At 36.7% G+C, this 21,763-nt stretch overlaps 6 protein-coding genes across 6 annotated transcripts; 4 read left to right on the top strand and 2 right to left on the bottom strand.

Moving 5' to 3' along the window:
- Positions 1-519: 519 nt before the first annotated feature.
- Positions 520-2,127, top strand: ELE39_000446 (transmembrane amino acid transporter; the record flags this gene model as incomplete). Its single annotated transcript, XM_067343485.1, has 1 exon — positions 520-2,127. One exon carries the CDS (start codon positions 520-522, stop codon positions 2,125-2,127), a length of 1,608 nt encoding a protein of 535 aa, XP_067202267.1.
- A 101-nt stretch (positions 2,128-2,228) lies between these two features.
- ELE39_000445 (glutathione peroxidase) lies at positions 2,229-2,876 on the bottom strand (the record flags this gene model as incomplete). Its single annotated transcript, XM_067343484.1, has 1 exon — positions 2,229-2,876. The coding sequence occupies one exon, from the start codon at positions 2,874-2,876 to the stop codon at positions 2,229-2,231; it is 648 nt and encodes a 215-aa protein (XP_067202266.1).
- A 523-nt stretch (positions 2,877-3,399) lies between these two features.
- On the top strand, positions 3,400-3,753 carry ELE39_000444 (lisH domain-containing FOPNL; the record flags this gene model as incomplete). Its single annotated transcript, XM_067343483.1, has 1 exon — positions 3,400-3,753. One exon carries the CDS (start codon positions 3,400-3,402, stop codon positions 3,751-3,753), a length of 354 nt encoding a protein of 117 aa, XP_067202265.1.
- An 8-nt stretch (positions 3,754-3,761) lies between these two features.
- Positions 3,762-4,778, bottom strand: ELE39_000443 (Ctl2p-like mRNA capping enzyme beta subunit; the record flags this gene model as incomplete). Its single annotated transcript, XM_067343482.1, has 1 exon — positions 3,762-4,778. One exon carries the CDS (start codon positions 4,776-4,778, stop codon positions 3,762-3,764), a length of 1,017 nt encoding a protein of 338 aa, XP_067202264.1.
- Positions 4,779-5,315: 537 nt separating this feature from the next.
- On the top strand, positions 5,316-7,721 carry ELE39_000442 (C-type lectin-like domain containing; the record flags this gene model as incomplete). Its single annotated transcript, XM_067343481.1, has 2 exons — positions 5,316-5,352; positions 5,416-7,721. 2 exons carry the CDS (start codon positions 5,316-5,318, stop codon positions 7,719-7,721), a joined length of 2,343 nt encoding a protein of 780 aa, XP_067202263.1.
- A 786-nt stretch (positions 7,722-8,507) lies between these two features.
- On the top strand, positions 8,508-21,722 carry ELE39_000441 (VPS13p like involved in vacuolar sorting; the record flags this gene model as incomplete). The annotated part of the gene is made up of 1 exon (XM_067343480.1): positions 8,508-21,722. One exon carries the CDS (start codon positions 8,508-8,510, stop codon positions 21,720-21,722), a length of 13,215 nt encoding a protein of 4,404 aa, XP_067202262.1.
- Between the last annotated feature and the right edge of the window lie 41 nt (positions 21,723-21,763).

Here is a 21,763-nt window from a genome sequence, read left to right as displayed (position 1 = left end):
CAAAAGATCACTTATTTACACACATAATGAATATTATCAAGAATTAAAAAACAAAATGTCTCAACAGAAATCATGGTAATCCGCACTCACTCAGCCAAAAGTCCATTCAACCAAGATCAAATTTGCCAGCTTCTGACGCTATAGGATTTTTCTTAATATTTCTTTTAAACCTCGTGGCATCTCGTTAATTTGACCTTTAGTTTTGGCGGGTAACCCGAGCGGGATCTAGCGGGAATATTTTATAGGACCTATTTTGCATTGGGCTAGAGGACAGGAGCAAAAAGAAGTAAAAGGTATAAAACAAGAAAATAATTAATAGGCAGGGAATCTGCACTAAATAATATATAATTGCTATAGAACATTCGCCAGGTAAGGTTAAATACGTCAATATCAGCAGTTTAGTCTATCGGAACAAAGCATTAAGAAAAGTCCGAATAGTATGCGAAATTAAAAACAAGCTTTGCAAAGATTTCTAGAAGTAAATTAAGTAAAAAATCAATTTTTGTGTTTTAAAGAAAGATGGAGGCTCCCAATGATAGTTTCAAGTATTCAAGTAAGGCTTTTGCTACCATGACAGCAGGTTGTATCGGTTCTGGTGTAGTGTTTCTGACTTATGGTATGAAGATGGCGGGTTTGGCCGTTGGAATTTCAACCTTGATTATTTGTGCCTTGGTTTCAGTAGTGACCCATTCAATTTATGTTGTAGGGTCATTACAGCTTGGAGCAGTGGATTTATCTACTCTTTTAATGAGAGTTTCTGCATACAAGAGCATTCGAAGTTTTTTAGCTAAAAGAGACGCAAAGAAGGAGAACCAAGAGGATGTAGAGAAACTCCAGAAGGGGCAGAAGATGATTCTGACAGCCAGCGAAGTTGAAGAAATGAAGGGGAGTATGAAATTCCACTTCAAGTCGATTTCCATTATTTGTTTCCTTTCAATGGCCTATGCTGTTCCTGTGTACTTCATTCTATTGCGTTCATTTACCCAGGATTTGGTTACTCATGCAATCTTTTCTTTCCCTCAAGCTAAGTTTTTGGAATACTTGAAGGATGAGTACCTTTTGTCTGCAATCTACTTTTTATTGGTTTTGCCTTTTGCAACAAAGTCCAAAGTCTCAGAATTGGACTTCCTTGGCTGGTTCTCAGTAGCGTCATTCTTCACCTTGGCTAGTGTTATTGTGGTTAGGTCTGTGATTTTGCCTTATTCAGGCCCTATGCCTCCAGTTACAGGTGAAGTACATATTTGGCCCGTCCACGGGCCTCTTTCAGCTTTCAAGATGTTCACTTTCGCAACCTATGCGTTTTTGTGTCACTGTATGGTCGTCCCAGCTGTTCTGAATGTTAGTAACTGCACTTCCAAGAGATGTATTAAGGTTATTTCAGCATCCTTTACATTCTTATTGGTATTCTCCTTGGCCCTAACCATTTCTGCTTATACCACTTTTGGAGAAGCTACACAGGATAACATTACATTAAACTTTTCCCCTTGCGATATATTTATGGGATTCTCAAGGATACTTAGTTGTATTTCGTTGTGTGTTATTATTCCGTTATTTACCGTTTCAATCTGTAACTTTATTGTGAATGATATTGGTCTTATCAACTATATGTCAGATTTAGCAGTAGATGACGTTTTCCAGGTAATTTTCGATGGTAGTGATGATGAAGATAAAAAGAAGGAATCCAGAGCCCTTAAATTAACTTATGTTCCGTCAAATCCCAATATTGTTTTGGATGAACTAGTTGGTCTATTAGCTAAAAATAAAGCAAGAGCCATCGAATCAGACAATCAAGAAGATTTCAGTACTGAAGCAACCTTAAAGTCTATCAAGAATGGAGAGAAGTTTAATATTTGGAGATTTATGCTTTCTACAGCTATTCTAATAATCTCCATCTTCCTTTCTCATGTGGCAAAGTCTTGTACTCAATATGTTGAATTGTTTTGTGGTTACATTGATGCTTTCACTGCATCAATATACCCATTGTTTGTTTATTCTATAATATGGGGAAGAAGAAAGTCCCTCTTTACAAATTTCCTTGTGGTGTTGTCTTGTTACATTTCAGCAATTGGACCAGTATTATCATCAATAGTCACTACTTACGAACTGTTTACTGGTACCCAAACCTAAATGACTAGTTTTAACTCATAAAAGCAAAGAATCTATAGTAGGTAATATTTCTCTAACTCTAAGTAACATTGTCTAAGTGGTTTATTTTCTTTAAAAAGACCTTAATCATTCTGTTTTTGCTTTAAAGGACATACATCATCCTGTGGGTTGTAACCTGATTCTGGGTGGAGTTGGTCGTACTTTTGGAGAAGCTCCTCGTAATTGGAAATACCAAGAAGCTCAGCTATTTTCGGAATAAGCTCTTTGGGTTCAGTCCTAGTGCCTCTATATGCAACAACTCTGCCATTTTTATCAATTAGAAACCTCGAAAAGTTCCATTTGATTGCAGACAAAGTGTTGCTTTTCTCATTATACAACTCAGGAGTTTCTCTTTTCAGCTTTTGCACGAACTCCAGGGCGTCCGGACCATTTACTTTACAAACCTCCATCAGAGGGAACTTAACGTTGTGAGAATCTGCGAATTTGCGAATCTCTTTGGGATCCTCAAACTCTTGACCCATAAACTCTCTGGTAGGGAGACCAATAATTTCAAGTCCAAGCGGAGCAAACACTGAGTAGATTCTTACCATTTGCTTATAGTAAGACTTTGTATAGCCACATTTGGATGCAACATTTGTTACCATTATAACCTTCCCTTTCAAGTTTTCCATCGGAAAAGGATTTCCCTCGAGCGTTCTAAGAGTGTATGAGTACACTGACTTGTTCACAAGGTCACTTGTTATTTTTGTAGATGTCAAAAAATTACCCATCCTTTATCTTTAAAGCTTTTTAACTACAAAATTAATTTTTCAAGAATCAATTTCTAGGTCGAAAATTAATATAATCATTTCCAAAAAATGGGCGGGAAGGTGGAATACCGGTATACAGTTTTTGTGAGCCGAGACTGCAAAAAGACTTGAGAATTTTAGCGTTTTGTGAACCGACGAGAAGCGTTAGAATAACAAGTAATTGCGAGTAAAAAGCTAAGGAGAATTTTATTTAGTTGAATTCCTCTTTTTTCTTGGGCTCTCGAATCGTTTTTTTCAAGTAACAACTAACTAGGTTAGAATAGTATTTTGAAAAAATACATAGAGACTTTTCTTAGTAGAGAAGAAAGCATGCAGGAGGATCATTCTTTGGAGGAGCTCAGGTCAGGTAAGTTGGTGGCAGCAGATATTCTCTTAGTTTTTGTGAGGTTACTTTAACTAAATACGTTTCTTGATAAAAAAAATGGTAGCAGTGAAATCTGAGCTTGAAAAGAAGGGGGTTTTGAGTGAGGTTAGAGCCAGACTGATGGCAGAGATTCTGTATTCTCTGACAGAGGAGGTAAGGAAAAGCTTGAAAAAAACTCTTGAGAACAAATCACTTGAACATTATTTTCAGAATGGTGAGAGTGAAGACAAGGATAACGCTATTTCAGACGAAAATTTGATATTAAATTCACTAATTTACGACTATTTGGTATATAACGGCTATCAGAGTACAGTGAAGGTACTACTAAAGGAGTCAAAGATGGATTCTGACTCAGTGAAGGGCAAAAGCGAGCATGCTAATGAAAGACAGATATTAAGCACTGAGGAGCTTAAAAGCATCCTAAGAGTTGAAGATAAGAGCGATCTTCCGATTCTATATTCTTTAATAAAGTGATAGAACAATTAGATTTCTTTATTATCAGGAGGCAAAGGCTTAATTCCGAGTGAAATATCTATATCATCTTTGGAAACAATGTCTTGTGGTCTGTTAAGTTTCTGCTTCTCACTAGCTACAGCTCTATATAGATAATCTCCGAGGATGGGAGTAATGGGTGAGACATATTTTTTGAAGGCTTGGACCATTTCATTCGACTGGCTACAACTAGTTAAGTCCATAATTTGGTTTTCGTTTCCGGATGAGTTTTGGGTAGAAGCGGATTCCATTTGTTCATTTGGCTTTTTATTGTTGAGAAATAGGGTAATTCCAAACACCAAATTGACAAAGTTAGTAATTAGTTTAATGAAAGGATGATTTCCCATTACTTTTAGTTTCCCGTTGTTGACATCCTCTATATAGGATTTTAATAAAGGAATAAAATGGGAAGGCTTAAGCTCCAGCTCTAGCTCATAAGTCTCACACTGCCTAAACCCCCTACGGCTTTCAATCTGTACGACATGTGTAGAGTCTAAGACAAAGTTTGAAACTTCGATGGTTTCTCTTTCTCTTCTTCTTTCTAACATGCACGAATTTTCAACTGGACCAGTCACGGCATTTGCAACCTCGACGGGATTTTCTTTATGTTCGAGGTTGATCGCAATTCTGAAATCCCTGAGCAATGTGCCATTCTCAATATTGTACTTGGTCTCTAAGTCCCCAGGTTGGCCTGGAGAGCAAAAGTCAAAAACTGCAATCTTTTCTTTCCATATCGCTTCAACAGGCTTATCTTTCTGATTTTTTGGAGCCACGTAACTTAATCTAATAAGTGATTTGTCTTCTGCTTCGGAACTGTTTGGATTTTGAACATAGTAATCACTGGTATTTCTATTTTTGACAAGATATGGAATCTTTGACTCATCAAAATCCTTTCTTAATTCTTCTACAACACTGGTCATTTGCCACTTCTCTACCCCGGGAGAAAACCGGTAAGAGAACTCCTTTTCACTTGGAAGTAGCAAAGACAATCCCTCAACGGGGAGCATAACCTTTTCTTTGGTAATTTCATTAATTAAGGTTCCTATTCGTCCTTCAATCTAGTGATCAAGCAGGTTCGCAGTGATTAAATAGGAGAAAGTTATTGGGACTCAGAGAAGCCAACAAGTCAAGAAACTTACCTCCAGATCAACTTTCCCGTCCATGTTTAAAAGCTCAGGGGAAGCCTCAACTAGATCAACCAGAGACTGCGCAATGAACTCAATTTCCTGACTACATCCCGTTGAAAACGAGCCATCCTATTACAAACAACAAAATTTAATTAGCCAGAAAGGACAATTTCGGAAGAAAACTTACAATTAGCTCGTACTCATCAAGATTAGTTTTGCTCATCTCTTTGTTTCTTGTAGAATGTAGAGGCATTATTAGGTTAGGGGCTGGCGCCAAAATTCTGAACAAAAACTACCGGTATATGAAAAAATATGAACATGCAAAATGCAAATATAAGAATTTGAGAATAATGGGGAAAAGTCACTAAAGTGAGCACCTGCGGTGAAATCAATGAGTTTAGAGGAATTTTGTAATATATGAGGCTGATTAATGAATTAGAGAGTTGTTTAATAGGTATGTTTGACTCAGGAAGTACTGAGGTACTTTGATAGGTGAATTACTAATGTATAAATTTAGTATTATTAAGTTTAATAGTAGTTTTGGGAGTTTTTGGAAGAGAAGCTAACAAGCTGGGAGATACTGGTCATGCGAATTGCCCGGAGGGGTGGATTTCAAACGGTGAGAAGACAAGATGCTTCAAGTTGGTCACTTTTGACCGGCCCAGGACGTTTTCTCATGGTTTTAAGGCCTGCAATGATTTGGGTGGGACTGAAGTAGAGACAAGAAGAAGAAATGGGTCTAAAGAGACTAGTGAGTACCCAGTAACATTGGCTTCAGTGTATAAGTTATCTGACGAAGAGGCAATCAGAAGAACACTTGTGGAACAAGGAGATGTTCAGAAGACTGCAAATGGGTGTTTTGTTGGACTTAGAAAGTATGCATTCTTTAGGTACCCACCAGGATGGTACTGGATAGATAGTGGAAGTCCTATATCAGCTCGAGATTCTGAAATTAATTGGACATCAAGTTATAATGCAAGCTGGTTATTAAGATTCAAATTTCCTTTTGAAAAATGTGGATTTTTTGATATTGGAGGGCTGGGAAGAAGACCATGTTGGCTTATAGATTCTGAGCTTTCTTGTGCAGTATGTGGTACAGTAGCTTATGATTCTGGCGGACTGAATCCTAATAAGTATTCCGAGCTTATTAAGCAGACTGATGAAATCATAAGTAAAGAGCCTAAGCTTGACTTTCCAGGATACAATAGTTTGAACTGCACAGATGTTTGGGAGAATGATTTATCATTTGGTCTTTGCCAAAATGTTTCAAATATTTTGGATTCAGCTTGGAGTTCATATCAAAGCTCAATAAACTTTCCCAGTATCAACTTTAATTGGAAAGAGGAGCCAAGTTTCGAAGGAAGGGACCAGGCTCACTATAATTCTTATTTGGAACTTCCAAAGTATAAGCAGAAGAAAACATTTTACTGGGACCAGGATCCAGAAGCTGTTCCTGCTTTATCCGAAGAAATGAAGTTCATTGGTTTAAGCGCTCAGCCAACATACCAACCTTTGGATAGAAACACATCTGGAAACTTTGAATCTGCTGATTCAGGATCTGAGCTTGAGAATGAAGGAAGGGGCGATATCTTAGAGGAAATGGTTTACAAGCAGAGCTCTGACTCTATTGAAGATATTTTGATGCCTGTTACAAAGCCTATTTTGTCAAACTCTGCTTCAGTTGAAAGAAGTTCTGGGGTTTTGGAAGTCTACCCAAGTAATATTCCAGTCGTTTCTTCTAAAAAAGCAGCAATTCCAACCATCGCAACTTCCTCTGCTAATTCTTTCAGCAAGACTAACACCACTAGTAGTTCCATCTCTTCCTCCACCTCTACCACCACAAATACTACTACTACTAATACCACGAGAACGACCACAACAACAATGACAACGACAACGACAACGACAACCGAAACCACAACAACCACAAAGGCAACCACAAAATCAACAACAACTAGTAGTGCTACTACCACTACTACAAACGTCACAACTACTCTTAAGTCGGGATTCTACACTACAAGCAAGTTATTATATACTCCAAAGATGGAGAATGTGAGGACTAGTACCTATGTGAAAAGGAATTCGAACACTTCCACCGCAAATAACACAATCAGGAAGGACTCTGGGATAGTATACATGAATTCCGAGAAAGAGGTAGAGAATTCATTATTGGGTTTTGGAGCAGGAGAGTATGTTAACTCTGAAAGTGATGATTCACGAGATGCCCAAGACTTGAGTTATTTGAATGAATTAGGCCAGGTAAAAATGGAAAAGTCGGTAGAGGGCCATTTTGATGTGATAGAACGCACAGTAAATAAAAAGTTAATCATTGGAGTGGTGATTGGGATTCTGTTAATTCTGCTTATATTGATGTTTTGCTGCGTTTTATTTTTGAGGAGAAGGTCAGATGATTCAGAGTCTGCTCAAAACATAGACAATTCAAACAAGGAGGTAATTAGAAGCAAGCTGAATAGTTTGCAACTTGCTTCAATAAAGCCAATTCTAGCGAGGAAAGGGTCTAAAATTGTACATATGGGCCAAAAAAGTATCAGCTATGATTCAAACATGGCTCCACTAGAGAAAAAGAGTATTGTTTCTGTAGAGGATACAACTTTCTCTCCTGAGTATATGAATTCAGGAGAATGCGGAGAAGGGGCTAAAACTGTTCCATATTATGTAGCTCAATCACAGGCAAACACTCTTCAGCTCCATTCTGGAAGAAATATTAACTTAGGATATGATACAAGGACTCAGTCTCAGAAACAAACAGTATTAAAGAGTCCTAAGTATCATGATTTTTTCTACTCAGAACCAAGCAGATAGATTTGGGAGACTCAGGCACTTAAAAAAAATATTTCAGGCGAGAAAAGTAACACAAATGAAAACATATTACTTGAAATTTGTGAAGGAAAGCGCTTGGACACTTTTTTTTTCTCTAGGAATTTCTTAAATTATTGCAATAAATTGACAAAAACCTCCATGTGGGGGGAAACTGCATGCACACGTAATATTTGACCCACAACTAAATTGAGTTGTATCTTGGTAAAAATAACAAAAAAAAGACAAGTTGGCAAATTTTCTCAGTAGTTTTTTGTTTCATATAGAGTTAAGTTCCAGAAATGAGAAGACTTTTAAAATCTAAGAAAGGGTTTCTGTGCTGAAAAGGCTTGGATAGAATGGAATGAGTGTAAAATATTATAGAAAGTATACTATATTGTTATATGCCATATATATAATTAATTCAGACGCAAATGTAGTAAATATTCAAACAAGTAGTTGTAAAACAGTTATAGGGACACAGTTGGGTTCTGAAAAGTTGTGTAGAAAAGCTCTAGGAACAATTTAAACTCCTAATTTCTCTATTTTAATGCTTTGAAACTTGTTGGGCACCTGTGTCATTTTTGTAATTTTTAGCACTTATCACCCCACATGCAGCAAAATAGTTTTGCATGTTTGGAAAAGGCGGGCAACCAGAAAAGGGAATTTTAAAAAAAGAAAAATAAATATAAAAGAAAAAATTGAGTTTTTTGAATTTTTCTTCAAGACAAATAGAGCAAGAAAAGGCAAGTTGAGAAGTTTTGTAATGCCCGTGGTTTTGAAGAAGGAGGAATGAGGCGAGCAGTGTCTCGTGTAGCAGGCTTTGTGTCTAAATGGGCTACTACATTTATTGGAAAGTATTTAGAGAATGTGTCAGAGGATAGCTTTGAGCTTGGTTTAAATTCAGGCAAGCTACAGCTCCGAAATGTGAAGATAAAGGAGGGATTTTTGGAGCAGTTGAGGCTTCCAATAAGAGTTAAGTACGGTTGTATTGAGACAATTAATATATCGATTCCATATAGTAACATATTAAGACCTGGAAGCAGTTCTCCGTTAGTTGTGGAGATAGATGATGTAAATTTATACGCAGGTTTTATAGATTACAGTGAGTTCGATTCGGAAAAAATTGAGAATTTGGTAATTTCAGAGCGACTCCGGCTGATAGAGCACTGGAATATTCAGTTTATGGCAGAACTAGCAGAGGATGAGTATTTTAGCATCAAAGGAAGTAGCAGCAAAGGAGGAAGCAAGCCATTTTTGAGCAGAATAGTGTCAGTTTTAATTCAGGATGTAAGGCTAAAGTTTAGAAGAATTCATATCAAACTTGGTGATTCAGTCAACAAAGAGTTGAATTGTGGGTTAGTATTGGATTCTCTTGAAGTTAGGTCAATCCCAAATTTGAGCCAGGTTTTAGTGAGCCAGGATTTGGTTTCCTCTAAATCAGTTGTTTCCGGCACTAATGAGGATATTGGTAGTAGTAGTAGTAGTAATAACAGTTCGGGAGGGAGGGAAGTAAATGGTGAATTGGGCCCGGATCAAATTCATGGGTACGAGGAGCATCTGGAACTGGTGAAGGAGATATTCTTTTCCAGGAGCGACTCTTCTGACGAGAAGTTGTTTGAACCATTCTTTCAAAAAAAAGATTCCAGTAACTTTTCTTATAGAATACTGGATTTGGACGGTCTTTCAATGTATGCAGCAAGGGAAGCAACTGACGAAGAGACAAAGTTGAAGGAGGCTCCAAAGGAGCTAGACCAGGTTATCCATCCCTTCTGCTGCAAGCTCCTACTGAGGCAGAGAAAGGACTTGTTTAGTGCGTCTAAGATGCCAATATACACAATATATGGGGTATTGGAGGAGATTTATGTAACAGTTTCTGAACAGATCATTGCATACTGTGGAAGAATATTGAATCAGATACAGGCATTTAATAAGCAGATTGACTTGGGAAAGGTGATGCTGGAGAGGAGGTTCCTGTACAGACCGAATGTTCCTGTGATTGGGAATGCAAAGCTTTGGTGGAGATATGCAATAGGATGTATTGTTAGGGATAGAAGAGCGGATATTTCCGCTATTTCGGGGTCCCACCGGTTTTCCAGGTCGAGCTGTAACTCTTCCGTTTATATTCGTCTCCAGGAAGACTTTACTGAGGCTAAGATATCAATGTATTGCAAGGATTATACCTTGGAGTTTCACAAATATTTCGAAGAGAGAATGAATTTTGACTCGATTGGGCCATATTTCGATGGAGGACTCTTTAATGACCTGCTTTTGGACTTTTCAAGGCAGTTTTCAGAGTACTATATACTCAGGGTTCCTTTCTCTAGATTTGTGTCTTTGCATACATCTTTGGTGCATCAGTGGGTTGGGAAGAGATTGGAGATTCATTCTTTCAGGAGGATGAACCAGAGCGACTCTCAAGCTCCTGGAGGGGGAGGGTCTGGAAGTTGGATCCAGTGGCTTTTTAAGTTTCACAAAATTTCCTCTGTTCCTTTTTGTAGTGCTGATGATGTTTTCTTTGATGCTCAGGAGAGTGAGAATGATCAAAATCTACAGGAAGAAGATGACAACTTTAACGCATCTGTGGAGTTAGACGAGACATTTCTCACTCAACAGACTATGGAGAATCTCCAGTTTTTCGACTGTCTTTCGGACCAGTCTCTGGAAGATGAAGGAGAAAATATATCCGAAGACAAGCAAAATTTGGGCTTATTTGACAGATCTCAAAGTGGGAATCCTTTATACACGGAGTCCTCTCCAATTGTCAGGCAATTTGGGTCTATCAGCTCTGAGACTCCTTTCATGGCCTTCAGAGTGTTGCTTAGAGAGACAAAGCTCGAGGTAGTACTTAAGGATGAGCTTTGCGTGGAGATAGGAGAAGGCAAAGTAGAGAGTCAGGAAGGATTAAGGGCAGTTAAAAGAAGTGCATTAATGGGAAGTTTAAGGAACTTCGGCCTCGAATTTATTCAGTCAGATTCAAGGATTTCTCTCCTATCGGTTTTACAGGAGTTTACTTTGGATTACTCAGGTCCAGATGTGGAGAGGTGCCATATAATATACGAGGATGACACGCTAATACAAGATGAAAAGATGTGGTTTACATTCTACTACTTGAACAAAAAAAGTTCGATTTGTAACGTACAGGGATCTTCTAGGAGAAGGAGTTCTTTGAGTATGAGCTCTGATTTCTCCGTGGACCGAAGTATCTCAAAGAGATTGGAGACTTCATTTCCAGAAAGTAGCAAAACTACTATTAAGATCAACGTCGAGAAATGCTATGTAATCTTCTATTCCAGCGTGGTTTCTGCTCTAGTTAACGTGATTAACAAGTACAACAAGAGTATCAGCAAGGGTAAAGGAGAAGGTACTAAGCATAAGTCCAAAAATAGAATGGATAATCATATAGCCTGTACTGAAAGCGGATCAACTGATATTTCAGAAAAAAAGCATCTGAATACTCAAGAAGATGGTTTTCTTCAAAATTCAGGTTTAATGGATGTAGACATTCAGATTGAGACTCCCATTTTGGTTTTCTGTCACAGGGGAGATCCCAGATTAGAAGGCGTGATTTACAATGTAATAAGCTTTGGAAAGATCTCAATATCCAACAACGATTCAGAGATCATGAGGGGGTATGAGCTTGAGGAAAGCTCTCTAGACCTTTCTAGTCCCCAAAACAGGTTTGAAAATAGTAGTTTTGACTTCCAATCATTCATTAATAAGGGAGTTGGAGGTGTTCAAGTTTCTCCATATTATAGATACGTACTTTCCGAAAAGTCAACTTACTGGTTTAAATGCATCCAGAGTCTTTGTTATTTTGCCAGGATTGAGGAGATTTATTTATCTATTTACAGCGATTTCCAGTCTGGCGCAGCTGAAATAGAGCAGGATGATCAGAAGATCAGAGATAGAATTCAGGATACCAGTAATATCCATAGGAGGGAGTCAGACAAAAGTGAAAAGAGGAGTCCAAAGCTTCCAAAAGGAGTAGATGTGGTGAATTCTTATAGATTATTCAGTATTGACTATATTGATATTAAGCTGAACCTCCTATCATACAAGAAGTATAATATGTTGGACGAGACATGGATGAAATACATTAAGCTATTTGGGGTACTGACTCAGCTGGACCCGTTTTCACAGGATCTGTTTGAGGAGAGGTCGTTTATGAATTTGGTTTTATCTACAAACTCTGTTTGCTTGGATTCTAAATCAATAGGAGGAGGTTCAATTGGTGATATTCAGCTTGGGGATATACTTAAGAATATATACTCATCTATTCAAATTAACTCAATTACATCCAATTTTGACCCTCAGGTTTACCAGAGTATATACTTGAACATGATTAAGTGGATTCATGACTCCTGTTTAAGTGAGTATTTCAATTTGGGAAGGAAATTGACAAGAGAGAAGGAGTTTAAGATGTTTAAGCTTGGCCTAAACGTCCAGTTGTTTTGGTTTTTAAGACTTAATAGCCTTAGATTTGACTTTGTGTCTGATGATAATTCTTGGATGAATGTGGGGGCAAGGGACATTTTAGTTCTAAACTTTATCCATGACCACTATAGACTAGTTAACTTCTCCATTTCTCAGCTTTCCATGGATTATTTGTCCAGAGTTAAAGAGGAAGGAGCAAGATACTCTCTTGACTCTAAGGATGAACCTCAGGAATGTAAAAAGATCAAACAGATTCCTCTATTCAGTCTCAACAACACTTTCAACTTTGTTCGTTTTCCAACATCTCAATACCATTTTATAGAGGAGGAGCTCTCACTTGAGAAAACCAGAAATGAGAAAGTAAAAAGGTTAAATAGATTAAAATCAGGTTATTCTCAGAGCGATCAGGTACAGGTTAAGGCAGAAATTGGATCTATAATGATTTACTTGAGGCCATTAATTCTTCAGGAGTTGCTTTACTTGTTTAAAAAGACTACCTCGCCATATATAAGTACCGGACTGGAGACAAAATCTAAAAAGGACCAAGATCTAGGTTCAGAAATGGGAGTCAAAGCTTCAGAAAAATGGACAAAGTATTCAGTTAATGCTAAGGTTTGCAACTTTGAACTGGTGGCATTTCAAAAAGATACTGAGTTTTTCAAGTTGGTATTTGAGAATACAGTATCTGTTTGTGATCACGAGACAAGAAGGGAGATTATAATTAAGGTAATTAGGATGAGGGCATACAATATAATTGTTGGAAAAAAAGATTTGTGTTTTTTTAGGATGGATGGGCCACTGGATTCAGCTATCATGGAGATGAAGATGATTTCTCATCAGAGAGCTCAGGATATTGAGGATTTAATTCACGGAAGGCTATCGAAGATGATCTCAAGCTCTGAGATGCTTGTTGAGGCTGAGAATATCACTTTGGTTCTATTTCTGGACGCCTTTTTGCACAATATATACTACTTTTCGTACTTGATTGATAATATTCAGAGCTTTATATGTTATTTGGAAGACAATGAGAGGAATTCAGGTTCTCTTAAGCCGTTCCAGCCTTGTCATTTTTCTCCTCTTGAGGGAGAGGCAGGAAGAGAGCAAACATATATAGGCGGAAATTCGGAGGTATCTGTTCCTCTCAGAAGTATGAACTTCAGAAACAGTAAGCTAATCATTCCATCAGGATCTGTTGATGATGCAGATCCTGACAAAGTATCCTCCGTAGAGATGTTTATTGAACTTTTTAATTTCAATAACAAGTCTTTAATTAGACAGATTTCCGAGCCTTCAATGATTTATCTGTACATCTTCAGAATGATAAACGTGAGGATGGAGCAAGTTTGGGGGCTATTCCTCGAAAGTGAAAGCGGTGAAATCAGTAGGAGTGCGATTCCTTTTGGTGCGATTCCCGATCTAAACTTTCATTTAAGGAGGTACACAAGCAGAGATGGAATGAATACCTCGTTTGACATGAATTGTTTTGTGGAGTCCAAGCAAAGGGAGGCTGAGTTGCATCTTTACCCTGGGACTTTGAGTCTACTAATTAAGGTATTTTCTGGAAACTTATTGAGGTACGACCCTTTTGTCAAGCAACTAAACAGTCTTGCATCTGGTACTATTTCAGATCCAGAGTTTATGATCTTTTTAAAAGAGAAGAAGCAGCAGAACCATCAGCTTATAGATCCCAGAAAAAAAAAGTACCTTCCCCAGTTAATTCAACATAGGTTTATAGGAAGAAGGGCGGTTTCTAGATTCCAAGAAAGCATAAAGAGGGAGGGAGGAAGTTCATGTGTTCCAGTTGGGAGGTTTGATGACAAAGAAATCCAGCCAAGTAACTCAATCTGTGTCAGTTTCCCTTTAATCAAGCTCAATCTAATTAAGGATCAGGATTGGATAAACAGCTCAACAGCATCTGATGGTAACGCCCTCCAAATGGAAGGGAAAGGGATCGAGGAGAGCTCTGCCCAAGTGGTTTCCATAGTGAGAATGAAAGGAACCAATTTGTTCATGAGCAAATTCCCTCAGAACCAAAGTTTGGTCTTGAATCTTTTACTCGGTTCTCTGGTCTTTACTGACGAGCATAAATCTTCCTTCTTAGTCTCTATTCCTGATTCTTTTCAGTATTCAAACTTTAATTTAGATTTCGGTACCGGGAGCTGTATTCAGGATCATGTTCATGATCAAAGTCAAGATCAAGATCACAGCCAAGAAAAGAGAGAAAGAGGATCAAGCGAATGTTTAGATACCAACTTGGAGGATCATCACTACTTTACAGTCTACACAAAGGAGGCTTATTTCGAGAATTATTTAGGAAGCTACTTTAACGCTTTGAAGTCAATAGTGGAGAAGGACCAGAATCTGAAGGAGAACCAGAATCCGGTGTGGGACCAGGATCTGGATCAGCCCATTGAAGTACAGTACTACAGTTTTAGTGAGGATTCTGGTGAGACCCGGGATAATGTGACGACAAGCACGAGCTATTCAAGCTGGCGAATTCGTCTTGAATCTCCAGTCATTAAGACGGATTGTGATGTTCGGTCTTTGGCTCGGATTTATGATTGGTACAGTGATTACTCCAGAGTTTTCCTATCCAAATCGGGTAAAAAAATCAAAGAGGAAAAGGAGAATAGCAGATTTGTAGTGGATTTGGTGGAAATGAACTTATGTTTTAAAAGGTTAAATTGCATATTGACATCCAATACAGGTCTAAGAACAAGAGCGAACATGATAGGTACCTATGATCTAGCTTACTTGAGTAGAACGGAAGAGCGTCAAGGCGGAGGTGGAAGCAAGGGCTTAGGAGGCAAAGGTGGAGGTGGAGGTAAAGAAAACGAACCAGAACAGCTTTGCGAATCGAACTTAAATGTCTCCATTTCCAGCTCAAGGTTAGGATATCAGATACTGGATTTTGGGAGTTTTTTGATTTGGGATGGCCTGGAGTGCCAGATCATACACAATACTGTGGCTAAAGGGATGGAAGTAGGATTCAGAACAAATCGAAGCCTGAAGTTAATTTTTCAACCGGTGACTTTACAAGTACAATATCCCCATGTTCTAGAATTATACGATCTGTTGATTTCAACGCAAAAGTCTCTCTCAAAGCATTGCCAGGTCTCAAGAAGCTCAGATCTATATAGATCTCTTACTAGCAGAATTTCTGGGAGCTTTGTAGGAAACCAGGAATTCTTGTGGGAAGGCGTTCCGAGTGTTCAAGAAGAACTGAATGTGAACGTAATAATACAAACTTCCAGACTGATTCTTTTAAATTCAATCGAGGATTTCTCGGGGATCCCCTTATTCATGGTTTCCGTTCAATCTAACAATTTGATAGCTAGCTCCAAAAGCTATGCTTTTGACCATCCTATATCTATAACAAATTCTGGAGATTTCTCACTTTGGATAATGAACCCGAGGCACGGGTACTTTGAGCCGGTAATTGAGGGATGCAATTTTAACCTGGCTTTCGATAATTTGGTCCAGAATGACGGATTTTCCCCAAGAAATAAGTCCTCCTATTCAAGTAAAGTCACAAAAAGACTCAACTTTCAACTACCTTCTGCTCTAAGCCTCAATATTTCTCCCTGGACAATCAGAACGATCTTGAGACATTATAGAGCTTGGAACAACAAAGGATGTCTCCTTTCCAGCTCGGTCAAACCATTCAGACCTATTCTGGTTTTTAATCAGTCTGGTTATGATATTCAATTAATAGGGTACCCAAATTTTGAGAGCTTCCAAAAATCTAAAAATAATAGTTTATTTGGATCTGGATCTACTTGTAATATTATTAAAAACGGTACCGAAATTGTTTTAGATCAAATTAATTACTGTTTCCAGCCGAATAATATTCAGATCTTCCAAATTCACGTCGGAAGAGTAATAAGAGAGGAATACTCTAAAGATGGAGATATCCTTAATTTTGAAAAGCTATTTTCAACAGAAAAGGTTATTAATTTGGACAATACTGGAAGATTTGCCATATTTATCCGAAATCTTACCGAGGCGAAAGAGGATGGCCAAAATGAAAGTCTCCACAATAAAATAAACTCGAAGAATATTTCAAAATCCCTTCTTTTTGAAAGTCCTTACTTATTCTATCAAGTAGAACACAAAAATATCAAGGAGCAACTAGGAGTTGAGAAGATCCTTAGAATATTAAGTCCCTTGGAACTAAGTAATGAAATTTCTATGGATCTTCAAATATTCTTCACTGATGGACTCTTTTCTACTAGGGTTCTTTCGAATTCAAAAATCCCGATTCCATTCAATCTTGAGACGAATAACCATTTATGTTATAATAAAGTCTCCAAGGACTTTAAAGAAGAAGATAAGAGCAGAAATCCGGTAAAGTATAACGAGTATTATAAGCTTAAGATTAATGACTTCCTTAAAGATATAATCAAAGAAAATGAGAATCTAAACAAGTACAGAATTACCGAAAAAAGAGAAAAGAGGCAGGTTTATCTTGTTCAAAAAGGAGAGTGTGCAGGAGTTGGGTTCTACATCACAATTGAAGGAATAATGTCCATTTTTGGCCAAGGGAGGTATCAGTTCTATAAATATATCTTAAAGTTTAAACCTTTTTTGACCCTTATTTCAACCTTACCATTGGATCTTGAGTACAGATTCTATACTTTCAATGGAAAAGAAAGAATGGATTTATATGGTAATACTTCCCAAATAGATCATCAAGATGTTTTAAGTAATACTGGAATTTTAGAGTACTTAAGACCAAAAGCTTTATATTTACCTTGCTCTGTATTTGATGAAAATCCCCAGGTAAACCTGGAAATTGGAGTTAGATCAAGAAAAGAGTCCATGATTGATAATATTCATTTTGAGAATAATAGTAAAAACTTTACTGTACTTTGGTCATGCTTAATTGATTTAAGGAATGATATTAAGTTAGGTACTTGGAAGACACAAAATACACTTGCTGAATTAAGTGGAGATTACAACCAAAGCTATTTGCAAAAACTTGGAGAAATTATTCCTGGAAAGAATGAAGTTTCCATGTTTTCTGTTTATAATTTAGAGAAGAATCCAAAAGGAGGATATCCATTAACTTGGGTAGTGCATTCTAAATATTGGTTTAATAGTGTTGGATCGGAATTAAGTCCTTCAAATATAGTACTTTCAGATTTTGCTCCTCCACCAGATACAGTGGGTAATTTGATCATGACAAGTAAAAATTGGATCAAATCAGATCAGAACTTATTCAGTCAATATGGAGATTTAATTAAACATTTCATCATACCATTGGTTAAAAGAGAAGGCTCAATTCATATTGAGGGGGCCTTTGATAAATTTAAGTCAAGAAAGCTGGTTTTTATGGCCTTGATTAATGGAAAACAACATAGACTTGACTTCACTACACCTCACTTAAAGACTGAAAAAGGAAAAATATATAGCTTAAATATCTTCCAAGACAGACTTGGACCGGTTGAATATAACTTCTTTTATAGAGACATTTCTATGGAACTTCAACTTAATGGAAGTGTTGCCAGGGTTTTAATTGGTCACTTACTTTTATTCCCACAGAAAATAGTCGTAAATAACTCCAAAATCACCATTGAAATGCAGAGTCATTCAAACTTTCTTTTAAATCCTAATACTTCAATTCCATTAATTCCATATTTTCCAGATACTGTTAAATTAAATTACAAGAATCTTTCAGATATAGGAAAAAGTGGGCCAGTACCTTGTCGTAATGAAAGTGACGAATCAAAAAGATCACGAATAATTTCCATTAAGAGTGGAACATTAAGATATTCAAATTTTGTTTTAAACAAAAACAAATCTTGGAAGATCCTTTTAAGACCATCAGAAGATACCCTGTATATTCAGACTGAAGGTGGTGATGATTTCCAATCATTAGAAGAGAGCTTCAATGGATTGTATTACTTACAGATTAGATCCATTTTTGATGAAAAACTTGGATTCGAGATGGTATTAATGACAACTAAAAAGACTATTAATCAAGAATTTTATACCCACAATATATCTTCAATCTTCATTTTTAACTGCTCAAATAGGGATTTATATATTAGCCAAAGGAGTGACGATATTAAGAATAGTACTTCTTTACCAGAAAGTTCAATAATAAAGCAAATGTTCCATTCAAAATCAATATCAGAATTTATCTGGGAAGATTACTTCAGATCCAGGGATCTCTTTATTCACAATGACTTTAATATGAAGATGACAAATTTTGCCAATACTACTGGTGGTGGTAACTTAAACAAAAAAACCAAATATATAAGTATTGGCAATTATAGCGATAAAAGAAGGCAAGAAAAAAACCATTTATTTGAGGTTTATGATTTTGGATCGAATGAAAAGAAGGACTGGATCATTTATAAAGTTTCAAAGATATCTTCAAAAGGAAATAACTTTATCTTGGGACTGTTTTCATATGAAGATTTCATGAATTGGCATAGTAACAAAGGATTAACGAGAAGAGCATTATCTTTACTTCAACCGTCAAGACCAACTTCAATTTCTTCTCCAGGATTTAGATCAGGAAACAATTACGGAAGTCCTGTAAGCGTGGTATCGTCTTCTTTAACTAGATTCTCTTCTTTCAATAGAGGTTATTCAAGTTCTGAACAATACATAATTGATATATTTTGCTCTCAAGTACTAATTTCAGTGATTTGGGAGAATCCAAGCAGAAATACACCTCAGGAGCTTTTTCTAGTAGTTTTGGATAATTTACTTTGCAGATACTATTTCTTAACTCATTTGAATGCTTCTCAAGATTTCCAGATTTCTATAGGTAATATACAAATTGATCTACAATACAAGGATACACTTTATCCAGTACTTTTTCAAAGATTACCTTCAAGCTCCTCTAGGACTCTCAACACGTTAGAAGAGAAGTTCTTAGCTTCAAATAAAACAGACTTTGCTTCATTTTCATTCTCTACCAATCAAAACAACTTTATGGATTCTTCAAAACAACATCAATATTCAAACTCATCTTTATTATGTAATTCAGAAAGATCAGTACTTCCAATGTTGGTAATAGCATCAAACTTTTGTTGGGATTGTGTAAAACGTCCAAAAGGAAAAGAATTTGAGAATAATGAGGTAGATGTGGAGGAAGATATTGGAGAACTTGAAGGAAACTCTATTAGAAGAAGCTCAAGGATTTTAAGATCACAGAATCTTTCAGAGAATTTCTTTTCAGAAATTTCTGAATACCTTAAAAGCTTAAACATTCCAAATATCAGGCTTCCTTCAGAATTAATTTCTCAAGGATTCTTAAAAAGTCAAGAAAATAGTAATGGAGATTCTTTGCAGCTTATTAATGTGAATAAATTGTTAATTAGACTTCTTGGAATCAATATATGTTTTGATACGCACTTTATTTATATTCTTACGATGTTTATTGACCAAATTAAAGAGATTTCAAAATCATTTGCTAATAGTAATATTAGCAGTACGAAGGAAAAATTAAGAGCCAAAACTTCAGTTTGCGTTTATGATAAGAATACCAATTTGGGTTGGGAAGATAGATCTCTTAGATGGAATGATCTTAATTTGACTGAGGGAGTTGATGGATTAGCCAAATACAATGATAATGAAATTATTAGTAATAAAATTAACTTTGGATATGGTATTGAAGAAGAAGAAGAAGAAGAAGAAGGAGAGGAAGAAGAAGAGAAAGAGGAAGGTGACGATGAATATCAATTCATTGATAAGAAGGATATAATCAAGCAATTCCCTCTTAAACAGTCATTTTTGGATAGAGTTTACATTAAGAATTTTAAGATCTATCCAATGGTAATCCACCTTTCTTTTAACTTGAACCTTTTAAAATCTTCAATAAATTCAGACTCTTCGTCATTATCATCATCATCTTCTTCTTCTTCTTCTTCGAGCCTCCAAAATCCAGAAAGTAATTACGAAGTATCAAACATCAATGGTAATGATAGTAGACAAAGAAATGGCAGTATCATTAGAAACTTGAACCTTGGAAAAGTTCTTGAACAATTTGCTCACACCTTTGGATTGGTGTTTTCATCTTTAATTAGATCAATTACAACCATAGAAGATGCTCCTTTATGGATGAACCAATTTGAGTCTAGAGAAAGTGAAAGCTGCTCAAATTTGATTCAAAAGATCAGAAAACATTATGAGCATGAACTGTATAGTCAATTATATGTAATTGCTACTTCTCTAGGATCTGTTGGGAATCCAGTGAACTCCTTTACAAATATTGGAGCTGGGATTGGAGATTTGTTTTATGAGCCAATTTATGCTGTTACTTCTGGAAGAAATGATAATAATAATGGAGCAAATGTAGTAACAGGAGTTAAGAAAGGAATTGAATCCTTTATGAATCATTCAGTTTTTGGAACGTTTCAAGCAATATCAAAAATGGCCGGAACCGCTAGTCAAATAGCTGGTGCTCTCACGATGGATGAAAAATATATGGAAGAAAGAAGAAGATTTGTTCATGGACAACAACCCAAAGACCTAATGGACGGAATCAGTATTGGAGCTCATGCCTTTGGAAAGTCGGTAACTGACGGACTCTCAAGCCTTGTTGGTGAAGTCTTAGATGGAGCAACAACAGGAAATCCCAATTCTTTAGCAATTGGTATTACTAAGGGACTCGTTGCCGCTGTAGTAAAACCAATCACGGGAGTACTAGACTTCACACAAAAGACTGCTCAAGGTATCCAAAAAGCCTCCACTGTTGACAGGGTTGGTAATACCAATAGAACCAGGCTTCCTCGTGTATTTTACTCCAAATCTCATGTCTTGGCGCCATTTTCGAGAGAACATGCATTTTTGCATGACATTGTTACATGCATTGGCGGGCCGGACCACATAGTAAACCAAAGAATATCATCAGCTAGGGATGACGTAGGCAATAGTATTCAACTTGGTCAGCTTTTCAATGGAGTTTTATATATGACAATTTGTGGGGACGGATCAAAGATAGCAGTTGTGACAAATGATACATTATTGGTCTTGCAAATGAATAATGGTATTTTAAGTTCCGAATCTGAAAGTGAGAATATAAGTGTTGAGCATAGTATCCAGCTTCATAATATTCAATATGTAGTGATGGGTAACCTATTTAAATGCAATTCCAAGAAGATAAATGTATGTAGATCAGTTTTTAATAATAACCAAGATTTTAAAAGTGAGATATTGAATCAAAACTCAATTAAAGGTCATGGCTATGCTTTAAATATTGATGATATTTACCCTATGCCTTGCAATAGGAAGGAGGAGGCTGGGCTTAAAGGAACTCTTTTCAATGATAAAATGATGTCAGAAATTGTAATTCAAATGCAGAGACAGAGTGAATGCATTTCTCCGTCTCCACGAGCAAGAAATTCTCAGAAATTGCGGCTTTCGACTCCAACATCTTCTTCCTCTTCAAGTAAAAGAGAATTTCCGGATTACTTTCAAGTAAAGGAAGCAGAAACTCCTAGTATGGTTATTATAACACATCCATCGACTCCTCTTCCGCATTATAGGTGGATTGAATGTAGTAATCGTTCTAATTTGGAAAAGCTGAAAAATGTAATATGTTCTTTAATATGATATATAATTAATGGCCAGCAAAAGGAGTAGTGTAATTCTAT

This window comes from Cryptosporidium sp. chipmunk genotype I, assembly GCF_004936735.1.
Source record: "Cryptosporidium sp. chipmunk genotype I strain 37763 chromosome Unknown contig_11, whole genome shotgun sequence".
In the NCBI taxonomy this organism is placed as follows: Eukaryota; Apicomplexa; class Conoidasida; order Eucoccidiorida; family Cryptosporidiidae; genus Cryptosporidium; species Cryptosporidium sp. chipmunk genotype I.
This window is presented reverse-complemented; position numbering and strand designations above follow the sequence as displayed.